The sequence below is a fragment of the Candoia aspera genome, chromosome 9, assembly GCF_035149785.1.
Source record: "Candoia aspera isolate rCanAsp1 chromosome 9, rCanAsp1.hap2, whole genome shotgun sequence".
In the NCBI taxonomy this organism is placed as follows: Eukaryota; Metazoa; Chordata; class Lepidosauria; order Squamata; family Boidae; genus Candoia; species Candoia aspera.
The window spans coordinates 10,916,010-10,932,503 of record NC_086161.1 but is presented as its reverse complement, the minus strand read 5'-3'; the positions used below and the strand labels follow the sequence as shown (position 1 = coordinate 10,932,503).

At 37.5% G+C, this 16,494-nt stretch overlaps 1 protein-coding gene across 1 annotated transcript in view; it reads right to left on the bottom strand.

The window, feature by feature from the left end:
• Positions 1 to 16,494, bottom strand: part of CDON (cell adhesion associated, oncogene regulated) — a 43,088-nt gene that overhangs the window by 12,161 nt on the left and 14,433 nt on the right. Inside the window, exons 2-16 of the mRNA XM_063311442.1 lie at positions 15,099 to 15,229; positions 14,698 to 14,970; positions 12,817 to 12,963; positions 12,503 to 12,646; positions 11,521 to 11,808; positions 11,130 to 11,399; positions 10,064 to 10,420; positions 8,688 to 8,977; positions 7,419 to 7,584; positions 6,584 to 6,715; positions 3,970 to 4,176; positions 3,184 to 3,365; positions 2,509 to 2,614; positions 1,266 to 1,388; positions 642 to 869 (exon numbers count right to left, since the gene is read on the bottom strand). Coding sequence (XP_063167512.1) covers positions 642 to 869; positions 1,266 to 1,388; positions 2,509 to 2,614; positions 3,184 to 3,365; positions 3,970 to 4,176; positions 6,584 to 6,715; positions 7,419 to 7,584; positions 8,688 to 8,977; positions 10,064 to 10,420; positions 11,130 to 11,399; positions 11,521 to 11,808; positions 12,503 to 12,646; positions 12,817 to 12,963; positions 14,698 to 14,970; positions 15,099 to 15,168 — 2,983 coding nt within the window. The 5' untranslated portion in view covers positions 15,169 to 15,229. The remainder of the gene's footprint in view (positions 1 to 641; positions 870 to 1,265; positions 1,389 to 2,508; positions 2,615 to 3,183; positions 3,366 to 3,969; positions 4,177 to 6,583; positions 6,716 to 7,418; positions 7,585 to 8,687; positions 8,978 to 10,063; positions 10,421 to 11,129; positions 11,400 to 11,520; positions 11,809 to 12,502; positions 12,647 to 12,816; positions 12,964 to 14,697; positions 14,971 to 15,098; positions 15,230 to 16,494) is intronic.

Here is a 16,494-nt window from a genome sequence, read left to right as displayed (position 1 = left end):
AATAGCATAGTTTGCTGCACTTTTCAAAAGAAAAGAAAAGAAAAATATGAAGCCCTTCAGGAGCTAATCCCCATTAGCCAAATCAGGAAGGCATGGGGTCAGAGTAAGCATTAGATCTCATTGCACTATTACAAATTTGTTCTCTTTACTTATATTCACATTTGAGTGGGGATCATGATAAAAATACATAGCAAAACTTATGGATTACAGAATTTAATAAATTTGTCAGCCAAGGCCATTATGAACAAACGAATGAACGAACAAATCAATCAATCAATCAATCAATCAATCAATTTTATCATGGCCAGGGCCAGGAATATTAAGCACTAGAGAAGAGAAGAGAATGTAAAATCACTAATAAACATGGTTAAATAAAATATTAGATGATATCAAGATGGCTAACAAATAAACTGAGTCATAACCATAGGAGATCTTTATTAGTTGGTGCTTCGTTTTCACTGCTACTGCACAGTATTTTGTTACAAACTAGGTTACAGAGGATTTGCAGGCTGAGAAATGTAAACTCACATAAAAGTTATCTTGTTCTTCCAGAGTACTGACAAAGCAGGGCAAGATGTAATGTTATAAATTTCCTTATAGATGATACAATAAAATGTCATTGGGTATGAAAAGTAACCTACTTTGCAAGGCATTTTGCTGACGGTTCTTCCATAAACACATGGCAATGAAGACAATCAAAATGAAAACCATCACTCCAAGGACACAGGCTACAATGAGATACAACATGTTGCTACTCCGGGCTGGACCATTTGGTTGACCTGCATTGCTCCCAATTCCACGGTCAGGGAAATTAGGTGGTGTACTAAGGTCTTTTACTGGATATTCGGATACTCCAGGCAAGCGCTTCACTAATTGGAAACAAAACAAAAAGGTTTCATGAATAAATTTTAAATGGCAAATTCATGCCATTCTGGCCTTACGTGGAACTTCAGCAACAACTGAAAATATCTTAAAATTATTAAGCCCGCAAGTTGCAGAATGCTATTAATTAGATGCATTTGTTTTGGGATATAATAAATAATCACAAACCATCGAAGGATGAAAAAAATGAGAGGGCAAAGATTGCCACATTAACGTACATGCCTTCAGTTTAAAGAGCGCTGTTTCAATTCAGAAAGGCACAATAAGATATACTCTAGTTACACAACGTTCCTTCCCCTTTGATAAATATTTCTTTTTGAGACTGACCAAGTTTGCTTACAACAATAAGCCAGATTTAGTCAGAAGCAACAACTGTTTCTTGCCTTTAGTCTCACACATCATCACGTTGCTGTAGTCACTTTCTCCTCCTTCGTTGTAACACTGCATTTTAATATCATATGATGTTTCAGGTTGTAGATGGCTTATCAAGTGCCACAGTCTTGTCCCTGGGGGGGGGCAGGGGGGAGACATAGGGAGATACTGTTTAATACAACTATACTCTTTCAAATAGGGTGAGTTATAAAAAAGGTACAGAAAGCGTTCTTATAATTTAAGACACAAAAGCTAAAGATCTATGAAACTGCATTCGCGTATGTGCGGAAAAAGCAATTAATTCCCAAATTTAGGATCTGTCTTTTTCATGAAAAGGTGGAAGATAAGCAACAAACCGCAACAAGAAAATCTGGCAGGATACAGTTCAGGTTTTGGAATCTCACCAGTACACAGCATGGCAAGGCAGGTCTACGTGAAATGCTGGATTAGCTCTGTTTGTTGTTGAAGTCCTGCTCTTCCACAATAGCTTTTTAAAGCTATGAAATAGATAATGGGGCCTAGGACTCATTGCATTCTCTAATTCTGGGTCTTAAGTCTATTTAGGCAGACCTGGCTGATTTCTTCTAGGCTTGGAAGCTAAATGGGGCCAGGCCTAACACCTACTTGTATGGGAGACTGGAGAGCATCAAGGCTAAAGGCTAGACTGGGAAATACACACACACGTACACACACAAACCCTGAAGACAGCAATTGCAAACCACTTCTGTACCAAGACAATCCCACAACATGTGCATAAAGTCTTCAGGAGTCAAACCTGATGACCTCCTTCTTTGCTGTTGATGATATTCCTGGTATTGTACTTTGGTATGTTATAGCTCTCTACTGATTTACAAATATAAATATTTTGTCTGCACATATAGACATTCACAGATGCACATACACAGAGTAAAGCAGCAGAAAGTTCACCTGTGAAAATTATTTATTGTGTTAAATTCAAAGCCAATGTTTTATTTAGGTACTCTCTGGAAATCACGGATAAATCATTTTTTATATGCTCAGGCTTATGACAAGTTTTGGCAAATTGGCATCTTCTGTATCAGCCTTCTCTAACCCATTGCTCTCTAAAAGTATGAGCAGAACGCTCAGAATTTCTAGTCAGTGTATCCAATGGGTTATTATTACACGGTCTTAGTAAGAAATATAATTGTACAAGGACAATATTTACGTACAAGCTAATCAGGCCTCCGTGCATTAAGGAACACTTCAAGGGACTTAGGTGTGCATGAATCTTACCTTCTACAACATCTCGCTTGTAATCACTATCGTTGTCACTATCCGTGGGACGATAATAAATGTAAAATCCTTGGATAGGTGTGTTGTTGTTACTTGAAGTAATGTACTAAAACAAAAATGCTTAAACATTTGAGAATTCAGAACACCCAGTAAGGAATGAAGGAGAGTATGGGGAAGACAAATTCAATGACATTGATAAACTAAACTCCAAAAAGCAATTTAAACTAAACTGCTACACAGGGAAAGAGTTGTTTCATTTTATAGTGTATTTCCATCTTCAATTCTAAAAATTAACTTACAATAATTAAAAACAGAAACAACTATACTTTCTTAGAATCCAAATTAGAAAATTTAATTGGATATCAGCATTTAATGTTGTTTTCATTTGAGTCTTCCATTATATTCTCATCACTCAATCTTATCTTTCATATTGCACTAAACAATAAACAATATAAACTGGCTAAAAGGAAAATGACTGTTTAATGACAACCCATTTAGAATAGCATTTACAGAATGCATGTTCCATGCTCTTTATGTAGCACTGTCTACACAGAAGAGTCTAAGAGTACAGATCTCTGTTCTAAGGTGGTTAGTGAGCAAAACTGTTTTTTCATACCCCTTGTATCTTTTCAAAAACACAAAACATTATTTCCAGAAGAACATCTGGATACTTACAGACCACTTTAACATGATCTGGGTGTCACTGACTGCTTCAGTATAAGCAATATGAGGTCCTGCGATGGGGCGGTTGGAGTATCGGTTGGTAAAGCCTGCCACGGTATACAATCGAGAGGGAGAACTTCGTGGGCTTTCTCCATAATTATTAATAGCAATTACACGGAACTTATATGCAGTTCCTTTCAGGAAAAAAAAGAGAGAGAGAGAGAGAGACAGCGATTAAATAAACACCATTCTGGGTAAGGAAAAAGGGCAACATACTGAATTCCAGTTGTTGGAACTGCTACTTCTACCATTGCTCGCCATGGTGTCTAGGCAAACCGGAGTTCAGCAAACACCAGGAGGGCCACATCTTGTCCATCCTCTATTTATGTAGCTCTAGGCCTAGGTCTGTCAACACCCTTGTCCTCAAGTAACACCTACCCTGGCTGAATATTGGGCTGATTACTTTTTACCAGGACAAACAGGTAGCAGGGCATAGTCTTGACACAGACATGCAGATCTTCATTGACTGTAAGGTGAGTTCTGATAGTTACGATCTCATCAGATAGCCCTATCATGCTTAATTTAAGAATGCTGCACAAGTACTTGCTGGCAACAGATTTTACAGTTGATAAGCCACGGAACTGGTAACCTTCCTGAATTGTATTCAAATTGGTGGCATTAAGATCAGATTCATAGGGTTCAACAGGATTTTCAGCTAGGTTGTATCACTTCTGGACAACATATCACTAATACTGCAGATGACCTGCAGTCATCAGGACAAGGCATGTATATGAGTACCTGGATCCAAATTGCCAACTTCCACTGAGAGTTTAGAAGGAGAGATGTTATCTGCTGCAACTAGCCATTCATTATTTCTGTTAATACGTCTATATTCTACTTTAAAGGCAGTGATAGGTGATCCACCATTTGCACGTGGGATCCAAGTGACATAAACAGAGGTTTCTGATGCTGCTGAAATAGTAGGCCGATCTGGTGCCTCAGGAACTAGAAAAGAAAATGGACAAATCTTCATATAAAATTGTGACACATACATTTGTTTTATATGCCTGTATGTTGTTTGAACATCTGTCAGTCAAATTAAAAATGTCTAAAGGGCGTAGGGAACGGCCTTGAAGGACAGGAAGAAGAACCACTATGAACGCAACAGAGAAGCAGAGAAACCCATTCCAAGAAACTAGTTTGAGTAATCATTTCAGACAGGCCCCTCCTTAGTTCACACTAAGATAAAGGGAGGGAGGGTGGAAGCACGTTCGGCTTGCAAAATTCTGTTACTATAGCTGCTACAGCAAAAGTACCCCCGACCTATGTGGCATTGGTTTCTTAGTCTGGTCTACCTTACACAGCTGACACAATGTAACTTAACTCTAGAAAATCCTTCCTGAAATGCAAGTGGGAATGATTTTTTTTCAGTTTTCCAAGACAGAGAATCAAAGCTAATTATGGAATGAATCGAACAAACAAAAAGGTGTATTAACTGCTACAGCTTATTGACAACACTATGCAACAATAGTGAATTAATCCAGCACATACAGATCCTGAAGCATTAGCGCACCAAAGAGAATTGTGTTACTTAATTCACAATCAAAGAAACGGACACAGAAACTAGTTAATACCAAAATAAATTCAACTTATTTCAAAGCAGCTTAGTAATTTTTGCACGACAGAGTCTAAAATGTAAACTGAAATTCCTAGATTCATGAAAACTTTATTTTTGTTGTAAACTTCCCAGAGTCCCTCCTTTGGGGGAGAGATGGGCAGTGATAAAAATCAGTCAATCAATCAATCAATCAAACAATCAATCAATATCTCTATGAACTATTAGCAGACTTTAAGCCCTTACCCAGTTTGGTGTAGTGGTTAAGGCACCAGGCTAGAAACCAGGCGACTGTAGGTTCTAGTCCCACCTTAGGCACGAAGGCAGCTAGGTGGCCTTGGGCCAGTCACTCTCTCTCAGCCCTACGAATAAGGCAATGGCAAACTACTTTCGAAAAATCTTGCCAAGAAAATTGCAGGGACTAGTCCAGGCAGTTACCTGGAGTCAAAAACTGACTCAAAGGCACCAAAAGAAAAAAGAGCTAGTATTCAAAACCATGCAGTTTATATTAATACTTACTGAACTCACTTGAAGTTAGATAGCAGTGGAAACAGAAAGAAGGGAGAAAAGGAATGTTAGTAAGTCTGATTATAGCCATAATCTGAGATATTATCTCCAATCTTTATTGTATGTTTTTTATCAAACTATACAAGACATACCATGAAGGAAAAGATTTAATTTGGAAGAGAAAGATACAGTATAACATTGAAAAACTGTATATTTTTAAGATTAGTTTCCAACTTACCTTTGTACATTGACTCAGATAATTCAGAATGCTCTTTACATTTTTTAACAGAACGGATATCGTATTCAAGCTTCGAAACCTGACAGTATTGTTTCAAATCAATTACAATAATAATCTATCTTGAAACGCTTTAGAGTGATGTGTCATGTTCTAATTTTTTAATTGTTTGTTGCTTTTTGGGGGGCATCATTTGATGATATATACTGTGTTTGTATTGTATTTTGTAAGCTGCCCAGTTATAACATATTGGGATAGCCCATAAATCTCATAAATAAATAATAAAATCTGCACATTTTGGCAATACAGCCAGAGTGACAGAACATGCCCTTATATTAACATTTAATTTAGTAACAGAAAACATTTAACTAATTATAAATTCTCTTAATTCCAGAACCTTGGCATATAATCTAAGGCTACGGTCAAGGAGCCCCTGCTGCATAAAACAAATTGCACGGAAAAATAGTGGAATAATCAAAGCCCTGATAACATGCAAATTGCCACAACAAAAAAAGTGTGTTTGAATCAAGCATAATTATGCTATTACAGCAGAACTATGTAATGCCCAGAAGCAGAATGTATTGCTTCAAAAGAAGAACTGATTACTTCCCAAAAAAAGGCAGATTAGATGATCCACTTACTCTCATTAGCAGCAGCTTCACAAAACTTTGAGCAGGAATGTTTTCTCGCAATACTGCCTAAAATCATTAACTGGAACAAAGGAAGCTACCTCACACAATTTCAGTCTATTTTCCATCCATCTTATTATGACAGACAGATAGGTTATTATTCTCCAGGTTCCAGGCACTGGTGAATCATCTACTACCTGATCTTTAAGCTAGATGGCCTGCATGCAAAGCATATACTCTTATCACCGAACTAAATTCCAAGGAAGAGTTCAGTGTTCGGAGAAGGCTTTCTCTTATTTTCTTTTGAAGTTACTTTGTTAAACACACAAGTGACCCTGGAAATGCAGAACAGAAGATTCAAAAGGTGGTTAAAATCAATGTTTCAAAACTGTATTGTTTATTTACACATTTATTGGTGGCACTTACCACTGCTATGTCGAGATAGATCTGGAAGGACCACGCCAAAATTGTTGGTTGTTCCTTCCTGAATGACAGAATGTTTAGGAATGCCAATTGGTTGAGAGGGAGTCTGTGAGGTTCTTGAGAAGGAGGATCTTTCTAAGAGAAAAAAAAACTATACTCAATAAATAATTTAAAATGTCCCAACGTACTTTTTGAGGTTTTTTTTAGCAAGTGTTAGTCATCTACTGTACATCTCATCTACTTATTTACATCTTGTTCTATGCAAGCAGGCAACAAAAATACTGAACCAAACCCCATTTGACTGAATATTCTACTGATGTTGTTTTATTTAATTACTGCTACTTAAGGAAAGCTCCCACATGAAAGTTAGTTGCTGGAATAAGCTCAGAAGAGACTTTGAGCATCTGCAAGCAAAGAAGTGTATCGAAGTGGAATGTTTAAAAAATGCCCTTCCACATATGAAACATCTTTGATAGAGTTGCTCATGGGATGGGGGAATCTGATCCTCACCCTGCCTTGGCATTTCCCCTGCTGCTCTGGGAAGTGAGAAGGAATTGTTTGCAGAGGAAGCCTGTTGAAACAATTTGGGGCTTGCAAGTGAGCAAGTATTGGAAGAGCCTGTTCTGTGAATAGATAGCTACTCACTGAGTACAGGAGCCAACCCACCTGATGGTTCTGAGCAAGGAATTTCAACAACGTGACCGACGCTGTAGAAAATATAGCTTGCTTTGGGGGAGGGGGGACATGTCAGAAGTTTCCACACATACGAACTTCAGAAAAAATGTGTCACCTGAAATATTTCAGGGAATGATCAATAGTATAAGAAAAGCTTTCTCACCTTTGCTAGTACGGAAAGTAAGCATGGAAGGCTGACCTTCACCAGCATCGTTTCTTGCAACCATCAAAACTTCATATAGGCTGGAAGGTTCCAGTTCCGTAAGGCTAAGTTCGTTTTCACTTCCAGGGACCCGAATTGTATACCAATTAGTTACATTGCCATCTAACTGTAAAAGGAGAATCAAAAAAGGCTAAGAGCAAAAAAACATACTCTATAAATCTGCTTCATTTAAATAAAGAGAAAGGCATGGATTCTCAGGGAGCCGGCTCAGGTTGACTCAGCCTTCCATCTGAGGTCGGTAAAATGAGCACCCGGCTTGCTGGGGAAGGTGACGGCAAACCTCCCCGCTATAGTCTGCCAAGAAAACGGCATGAAAACGGCATCCCCCCAAAAGGTCAGACATGACTCGGTGCTGCTTGCACAGGGGACCTTTCGCCTTTTTTTTTTTTTCATGCTAAAATATAATGTAAGATTTCACTTATCTTACTACAGCAAGATGTCAACAAGTGACTTAAACGCAACATAACCTTTATCAGATTTAATGCTTGTAACTGACACATCAACAGAAGTACAGGTAGTCCTTGAGCTACGATGGTAATTGGGACTGGAATTTCCATCGCTAAATGATGCGGTCATAAAGTACAATGTAGCGGGACCACATCGCTTAGCGATGGCAATCGCAGCAGTCCCCATTGCCGTCGGTCCCTCCCAGCCCTGAGCCTTGGCAAGGTAAGGGACTGCCTCCTCTTCAACTCCCCCCACCCACCTATGTCTCCCCATCTCTGCCCTTTTGGCCACCCTGCACAGTGGCAATTTCAAGAATTTGGTTAATTAAATTAGAATATACTTGGTTTCTAGTTCTAATATCAAAATGATACCAAAAACAGAAAGTCCTTTGGATAAGGTTTAGGGAAACACCTTGATGGTTCTAATGTTGAATTGTATCATTCATATAGCTAGTGTCTAGCTACCAAAACAGTATTTAAAAACAAAAGCACAGAGACAATGAAATGCTTAGGTTCTCCAGAAGAATTCCTTTAAATACTACAACATGTAAATTTCAATCTATCAGTAATACAAGGTCCAAACATGTTTAAAACAAGCCAACTTTCATTAATCACTATTACCACCAATGCTTTAAATTGATTTAGAGCAGCATCCTATTTTTCTCTCTCTCATGGTTACTATCAAGATACTGTAGCTTTCCAAGTTTTTTTTAAGCCATAAAAACTAATCTTTGCTTTTTACAGAAAACCAAGATAGTCCTACCTTGCGATATTTCACAAAATAAACATTGATTGGCCGACCACCATCCTTTCCAGATCGCCAGACCAGGTTGTACTGGTCTGGCTTAAGTGTCTGTGGAGGGCTGAGAATGATAGGAGCTTCTGGTGGGGAAATGCCACTGGATGTTTTTTCTGTAGCAATTTTGTCAGTAAGGATCTCAGCTGGAGATGTGCTGGGGAGAATCATTTCTGAATCAAAATCTCCATCTCCATCGTCATTCTGGGCAACTTCAAAAGAAGGAACTTCCGCTTTTGTACTAGCTTCATAGGAAACTATAGAAAAATTTGAAGATTAATGATATGCATGAGCTCAAACATCTTTAGAAATGACACTTAAATCTTAATATACATACTATCACCTTCCCATCTAATATCACAAAATGATTCATTACTTAAATATAAATCTCTCTTTTTTAGAAAGGATGAAAATTAGATTATGGCAGCAAGCAAGAACAGTTTTTTATTCCTTTGTAATTGTCCATTGGTTTCTAAATTCTTATAAACATGGCTAACTATATGTTGAAAACAATGCTAAGAAATGCTAAAAATCCTTCAAGTACTCTGATATTACTAATCTTTCCAAAACTGACAGAAGCCAATTGCACCAAAAAAAAAAAAAAAAGCAGGGGAGACAAAATTTAGTGCCTTTAGGAGCCTGTCAGTAACTTCATGGGCCAGAATTATGATATCTGCTCATAAGTCAAGTAAAGAAAGGATTCTGCAGCAGATAACACTTTTGAGCTGTGGGTACATTTAAAATTCTGAGTGGCCATAGCAAGTATTATAAGTATGTGTGTGTGTGTGTGTATATGATCATATTTATGGTTTCTCATTATTGAATTTGTTTTTAGTTGAGAAAAGAAATGGTTTATAAAGTGAACATTTCATTGTGCAACACTTTTTGCCTGGCTGCCTGCCTCTGCTAAAATAGTAATCAGTTTGCTGTTGGTAGATAATTCATTAAAAATAAAGAAGAAAGTTGGTTCTGTCACATGAACGCTAAAGTGTCAGCAACATTACCAAGTTGAACCCCACTGACCTTAAAACATCAATACAACAGACTTACTATAATTTCAAATCTTTTATTATAAATACTGATTATATAGGCCACAATTATAAAAATGTGGCCATAAAAATATGGTTTAAATAATTCATCTGATTTGGCTCAGAGAAAAGGGCTGACACAGAAAGATCATGTTTCAGATGGATGAAAGCTAATAGAAATAGAAATTTGATGGGCTGTAAAATCTTTGTAAGTTTAAATGTGGCAATTCCCAGGCATTCCCTTAGTCCAAACCTCCACTCAAATGCCCCAAATATTTGCACGCTAGTTAGTAAGGAAACTTGGATGGCACTCACCAACTGTAAGAAAAACCTCTGAACGAGCAAGCCCATAATCGTTTGTTGCTTCACAGACGTATTTCCCAGCATGCTCTGATGTAACAGGCTGGATATATAAGGAACTTGACCCACTGCGAGACATAATGAAGTAGGCTCTGTCTGCAATGGAGTTGCCAGTTCTTGCCTGAGGGGATGACTTCTGTGATTTTGAGTAGAGCACCTGTGAAGGATGGGTGGTAATTACTCCATGCCTGTTGTACCAACGGATTACGGGGGTAGGCAATCCAGTGGCATTACACGACAGTGATACTGTGTCACCCTCTATCACTTTGGTGTTTGCTGGCAATGAAGTTATAACTGGCTTGGAACTTTTGTCTATTTAAAAAATGAAAACAGAAAAACACAATTTATTATTCATCCATATATAGACACACATCCACTGAAAAGACCACGGAGCTTCAAAGAATAATATGCAATTATAATCTTCTGACCATACACATATAGATTGCCTTGAGCCACAAATGTATCTCCCGGTCCAGATATTATTACAATAATAGATCTTGTCAAGAGAACTGAACTATCATCAGGGACTGGACGTACAGAAGAAACTTGGACTGGCAGGGAAAACAAAGGTGGGGGGAGTGATTATTTTTGTTTATTTTAAACATTTACACACTGCTTTGCACAAGCTACCTCAAAGCAGTTATGAATCAAATTAATTACCTTATAATATATTTTAAAAACAAAGAGAAGAATAAGGGCATGAAAAGGGTAGGAATGGGGGAAAAAGGCATGGGGACCTTCAAATATTGTAGGGAGCAACACTCTGAACAGCAGGCATCAGTTCTGAGAAGTTTAATACACAAGTGACCACAGGATGACAATTCACAATTTGTGCCATTGGATAATTTTAGAGATCAGGCAGGTTTATAATGGGAACATTTCCTAGCAGGTAGAAATTGGCCAATGCTTACAATTTGATGCATAATTTGTTCGTCAAGATTTTACTCACTAGAATAGCCCACAAAGTAAACAGGCTGTTTCTGTAGTGTACAGACTGAAGGAGGACTTATGTACTTTTTACCTGCTTGGGAATGAAATCTCCCAGTGGACTGTGAAAATCCAATGCCATTGTTTACTAAACACTGATACAATCCTGTGTCTTCTGTGGTGATTCGATTTATTCTCAGCTTGTTTCCTGAAGATAAGTGCCGTGAAGAAACATGAACAGGAATTGCATTATGGTACCAGGTAAGATTAGGTAAAGGGTTTCCATGTATTTCACAGGAAAGATGCAAATTTTTGCCCCAAGACACTAACTGATTCTGCAATCCTCTTGAAATAGAAGCAGGTTCTAAAACCAAAAAAAGAAAAGAAAAGAAAAGAAAGAAAGAGGAAGTATTATATGCTGTTTCATTCCATTATAGCAGCAACATTTTTACTCTAAATATGCAAATTAAAAATTGTCATCATACCAAGCACATTTACGCTGTAGTTGACATATTTCACAACTCCGTAATTATTTTGCACTACGCAGGAATAATTTCCAGCATCAGATATATCCACAGAATCAATGGTAAGATGGGAGTGAAACAGCTTCCATCTGCTCTGAATTAGCACATCTCTACCATCTTTATACCAGTGAACATAAGAAACAGGAAGTCCACTAACTATACACTCCAACATCAGAGGTCTATGTTGAGGTATTGCCAGTGCCTGAGAACTGGTTGGATGAACAATATGAAAATCCGCTGAGGAAGAGTCTGCAAATTGAGGGAAAAGTTAGTGTGAGTTTTTCTAATTAGATATCCCAAATTCCTTGGATTCCTAACTTGTTTTTCCCCAAAAGTATTTTGCTCGTTTGCAATGTTTATGTGCTTTGTCATAACTATCCACTCTTGAACTTAGCTCACAACAGGGAACATTTAATTGTAATCTGTTACCTGATAATTGGCCAAATTTAAAACATGTAAAGAGCCCAGGTTTTAATTGCCAAGCTTACTCTGCCATCTAGAACAGAGTCATTATTAGGATTTGCGTACCATGCTTCACACCTCATCTGCTTTGAACTACTTTAACGTGGGAAACTGCCTTATAAACTCCATAGTCTATCTAGCTCAAAGCACCCCAGGTTTTATACAGGAGCCTTTCCCAATTCTAGCTGGATATGCTATGGGCTAGAGACCTAGATACATACAAAACAGTTACCCTTTCCCATGATAGACAAATCCAGCTTTTAATAACATCTAGTGTTGCTCACATCCTTAACCCTGGGAATACTCATTCAGATACAGCATTTAACAATGATGAAGATAAATACTGGTAATGTTATATATAATGGGTGGCCTGAAGATAATCTGGAAGACATTCAGCCAAACTAGGTGGATTAGAGATCTAGCAAAGCAGCAGCACTGCACATTGGCATTTATTTTCACTTCTGTTAAATGTAATACTTACTACTGATTATGAGCTTATGTCCAGTAGGTTCAAGTTTCAAATCATCAGTAACTGGGTTATATGCTGCACACTTATATATTCCCTTGTCATCTGAAGATACATTCAAAATTTGCAGATTTCCAGATGGGAGAATAAGGTAGTTTTCTAATAAAATAAAAATTACTTTTAATTAGACTACAAAGAATATAAACTGATTTCCTACTGAGTAAAATACTCAGTGTTTGTATCATACTTCAAAATGCAAATGTAATGCAAAGTTCAAATTAATCCTTGTAGCAGTTCTCAATGATAAGCTAAGGGACACAGAAACTCACCTGTTGATTGTCCCAGCCATTTTCCCCGCACGCGGAAACGAACCTGTGCTTTTGGACTGCTTTTTGGTAGCTTGCAACCTATTAAAGCAGTATTCCCTTCTTCCACTGAAATTGTGTTTCTCCATGAAGTTTCAAAATCATCAAGATCTAGAAAAAATGATTTTTTTTTATGTTCAACTTTTGGTAGATTGTGTAGATCTTTACCAAAAGAGTTCTACTTAATAAAAATAGGTGTTTTCAGCTGATTGGATGCCATGCTGAGCCTCCCCTTCCTAAAAAATAAGAAAACAGCAAGCCTCATATGTATTCTCAACCCCAGTAATTTTGCTGGATAATTACAAATCCAGCTGCAAAAGTGCCTTGGTGGAGAAGCTTTAGTTTGTCAGGTTCTCTACAAAACTGAACATCTCTCTGATTTTTTTCAATGCTGAAAGGATTGCCAGGTGAGTGTGGAACTCTGTTTCAAAAGAATATAATTTCCTAACTGGTTAAGGAAAGAATAGGAACAGCTTTAACCCAACTACCTGACTAGTATCACAGTACCCAAGTGATGCAGGGCTTGCCCCATTTACAACATACTCTTCCCCAGCCAATCCGTTCCTTGTGAGACCGGACAGATGAAGGCAATGACCAGTGGTGTTCTAATACTAGTGGAATCTTAACACATAGTCAGTAAGTCTGCCAATAAAACATCTTTTTAACGTCTGGTTTTCTGTGGTGGCCTAACATAAGTTAAGTAACTGATATCTCAACTATAGCTTGAGAAATTCTAGCTTGCTTAAAGGCCAATTCAGTACAGTACTGGTCCTGCTATAGCCATTTCATCAACAATTAGTACAGTACAGAAGGCACTTAATGTATTCACAGTTTTCTACAGTTGTCAGCATCTGTAAGTACCAACTAATGTTCATAAGCTCTCAAGAGGATCTTGCTGTGGGTCAGTACTCTACAAAAACATTTATCCTTCTCAATTATGAGAAGTTTTTCTCTTATGGGTATTTTGGACATGCTTCAAAAGCAAAGTATATTTATAATGGAAAGGTATCAAGTTCAGGCATAAGAAAGGAATAATTCAGACAATTTATTTCTGATCCCAAACAGTCAAATTACCCTCCACTCAGAAATAAGTCTTCTGTGCAGATGGGGACGGGGGGAGGGAGAAGAGGTGGGGGAAGGAGGCATGGCATTTTTGTTTGCACATTTTTTAAATTACCAGATGAACATTTGCAGGTTGAAATGAGTTATAAAATGTAGTTAATAACTGGGCTGGGCCACACTTTGTATTTGAAGACAGACAAACACAGCACCTGCCTGAAACTCCTTAAAGAAGTCACTTTTTACTGGATCAGGTGGTTGCCAAGGAAAAGACATGTTTAAGAAGTTGTAGAACAGTCCTCTGTCCTTACCCCTGTGTAAGCCAGTCCGAAGCATTTTGTTTCATATTTGAAGCACAGCACAGCCTTAATTTATAGTTAAGTGGGATAATCGCTATGGGATTAATAAACTTTTAACAACGAAGTTTGTTTCTCCCTTCCCTTTCAAGTAAGAAGTAATTAAATATTTTTTGCTTAAAAGTCAGATATATATTTAAGTAGATCTTTATGAAGATTTCATTTGGTGTAAACATCTGTTCCAGCTGTGTTTAAAAAAGCATTTTTATAAGCTTCTTTCTAAATTAATTCGGATGCGTCCATACAATTTTATTTCACTCTAATTTTATGTTGTGACTAAGTGATCATGCCCTGCTCTAAAATAAGGTTTGTTAAGAGATAAAAAGTGCTCATGTACGTTTGGTAAACAAAAATAAAAAAAGAGGCCAATGGGAAGAATTAAAATTTTGATGAGGCATAGAGTTTCACCATCAATCAGAACATAACTTACATGCTATAGACACTGTTGCAGGCCTGCTGATTATTGCACCAATACTGTTATTAGCAACACACTGGTAGGTACCAGAATTTGAAGGACTAAGAGAGAAAATGGTCAGGGATCCTGGCTGCGGGTCTACTTGCTCTATTTTCTTATGCAATTTCTCTCCATTGAATATCCAAGAGAGATAAGCTGTAGATGGTTCAGCAGAACAGTAAAGTTTTACAGTTGCACCTGGCTTCTGGACAATAGAAAGAGGTTCAGAAACAAAGCGAGGAATCAAATCTAGGGAGAGGAAAAAAAAAAAGACACACATGTATGGTGATTTTATCATGACTGCCAAACACTGGCAGACATTTATCAGTCTAAAAAAGAACATTCGAAACATATGACACCAAGGAAAGTGAATTTACCTGAAGCTGCAGTTGAGAGGAAAACTGTAAGAAAAAGTAGTTTGTGTGAAGGTCCTGGACCAGGATGCATAATGCCAGGTTACAAAGGCTGATGCCAAAGAGCTTCAGAGTAATATGAATCAATGAGGAACCTACAAAAGAAGAAAATGTAGGCAACATCTTTGAGGCATATTTTTCATGAGTGAAAATGTAAGGCTTAAATAAGTATACAGGTAAATTGGCATTTGGCTTCATGGACACATCCGTGTAATCTTCCTGGCAACATGACAGAAGTGGCTTTCTATTTCTTCCTCCAGGTGTTGCCTGCTAATCTCTTATCTCAAGTACTAACCTGGGCTGATCCTGCTTAGCTTCCAAACCCAGTCAGCTAGGTGTTGACAGCTATACAGTCTCAACCATATGTACCAGAACTAAAACACAAAATGGAAAGCCTTTAATACCATCAGTCTTTTTACTTGTAGAAACATGTATGAATCTTGTTATTTTAAAGTTCACAGTGCACTCCACAATTCTATAAACAAATTAGCTATCTTACAAAAAGGAAATAATCCCAAATAGCTTCAGCGTAGTTGGCTTCTGCTACTTCTAAAGAATAATCTATAAATCTTAACACTTGAATTTTTCTCTTCCCATAGGTTCTTTTATGACAGAAACAAGGGTTTATGACCATAAAGGAAATATTTTGAAACAAGGAATTAATACAAACTTACATGTATGGTTCTTTGCCAATGCTGTATTTTTTTACGTCAGGTTTGGGAGACCTGTGACAGCATCTAATGAGGCACAAATTCCCCACTCCTTTGTAGAAAATAAAAATCAGGAAAATACATCTAAAAAAAGTTCCTAGCTGTGAACATTAACCACAGTAAAAATCAACACATGCAGCTCCACCTTACTTAACTCCAGGAGCAAGAAAAAAATTGATATCTCTGTGTGATCACTGTGCATAAATAAGTTATCTCTTCTTTCCCCAGCCTGTTCCTAAAAAGTATATCTCATCATGTGGATGAAAAGTTTTAAAAATTTTGATCTGGCATTAATGGGATTTTCAACAAAAGAAAAGAAAATCCCTAACATTTGGGACGGGAACAGAACGAGATGAAAAGTATACCCACCCCCTCTGTCACCACTATACATTTCCTCTCAAAATTCTCTATACTATATATAATTAAAGAAAGCTGGAAGGCAAAGTTGTATTCCCAGTATAATATATCTTATTCCAGGGCCTCATGGAAATAATCTATGTGGTAGTTCAATCAAGTCATTGATTTACAATCTCAGACCACAAAAACACGAATACAAAATTTTAAATAAAGAAGGAAAAAAACAACAACCCTGTAACAATTAATGATGAGAAGAGGATATCAACTGGCTTCTGCATGCCATAGATATTGCT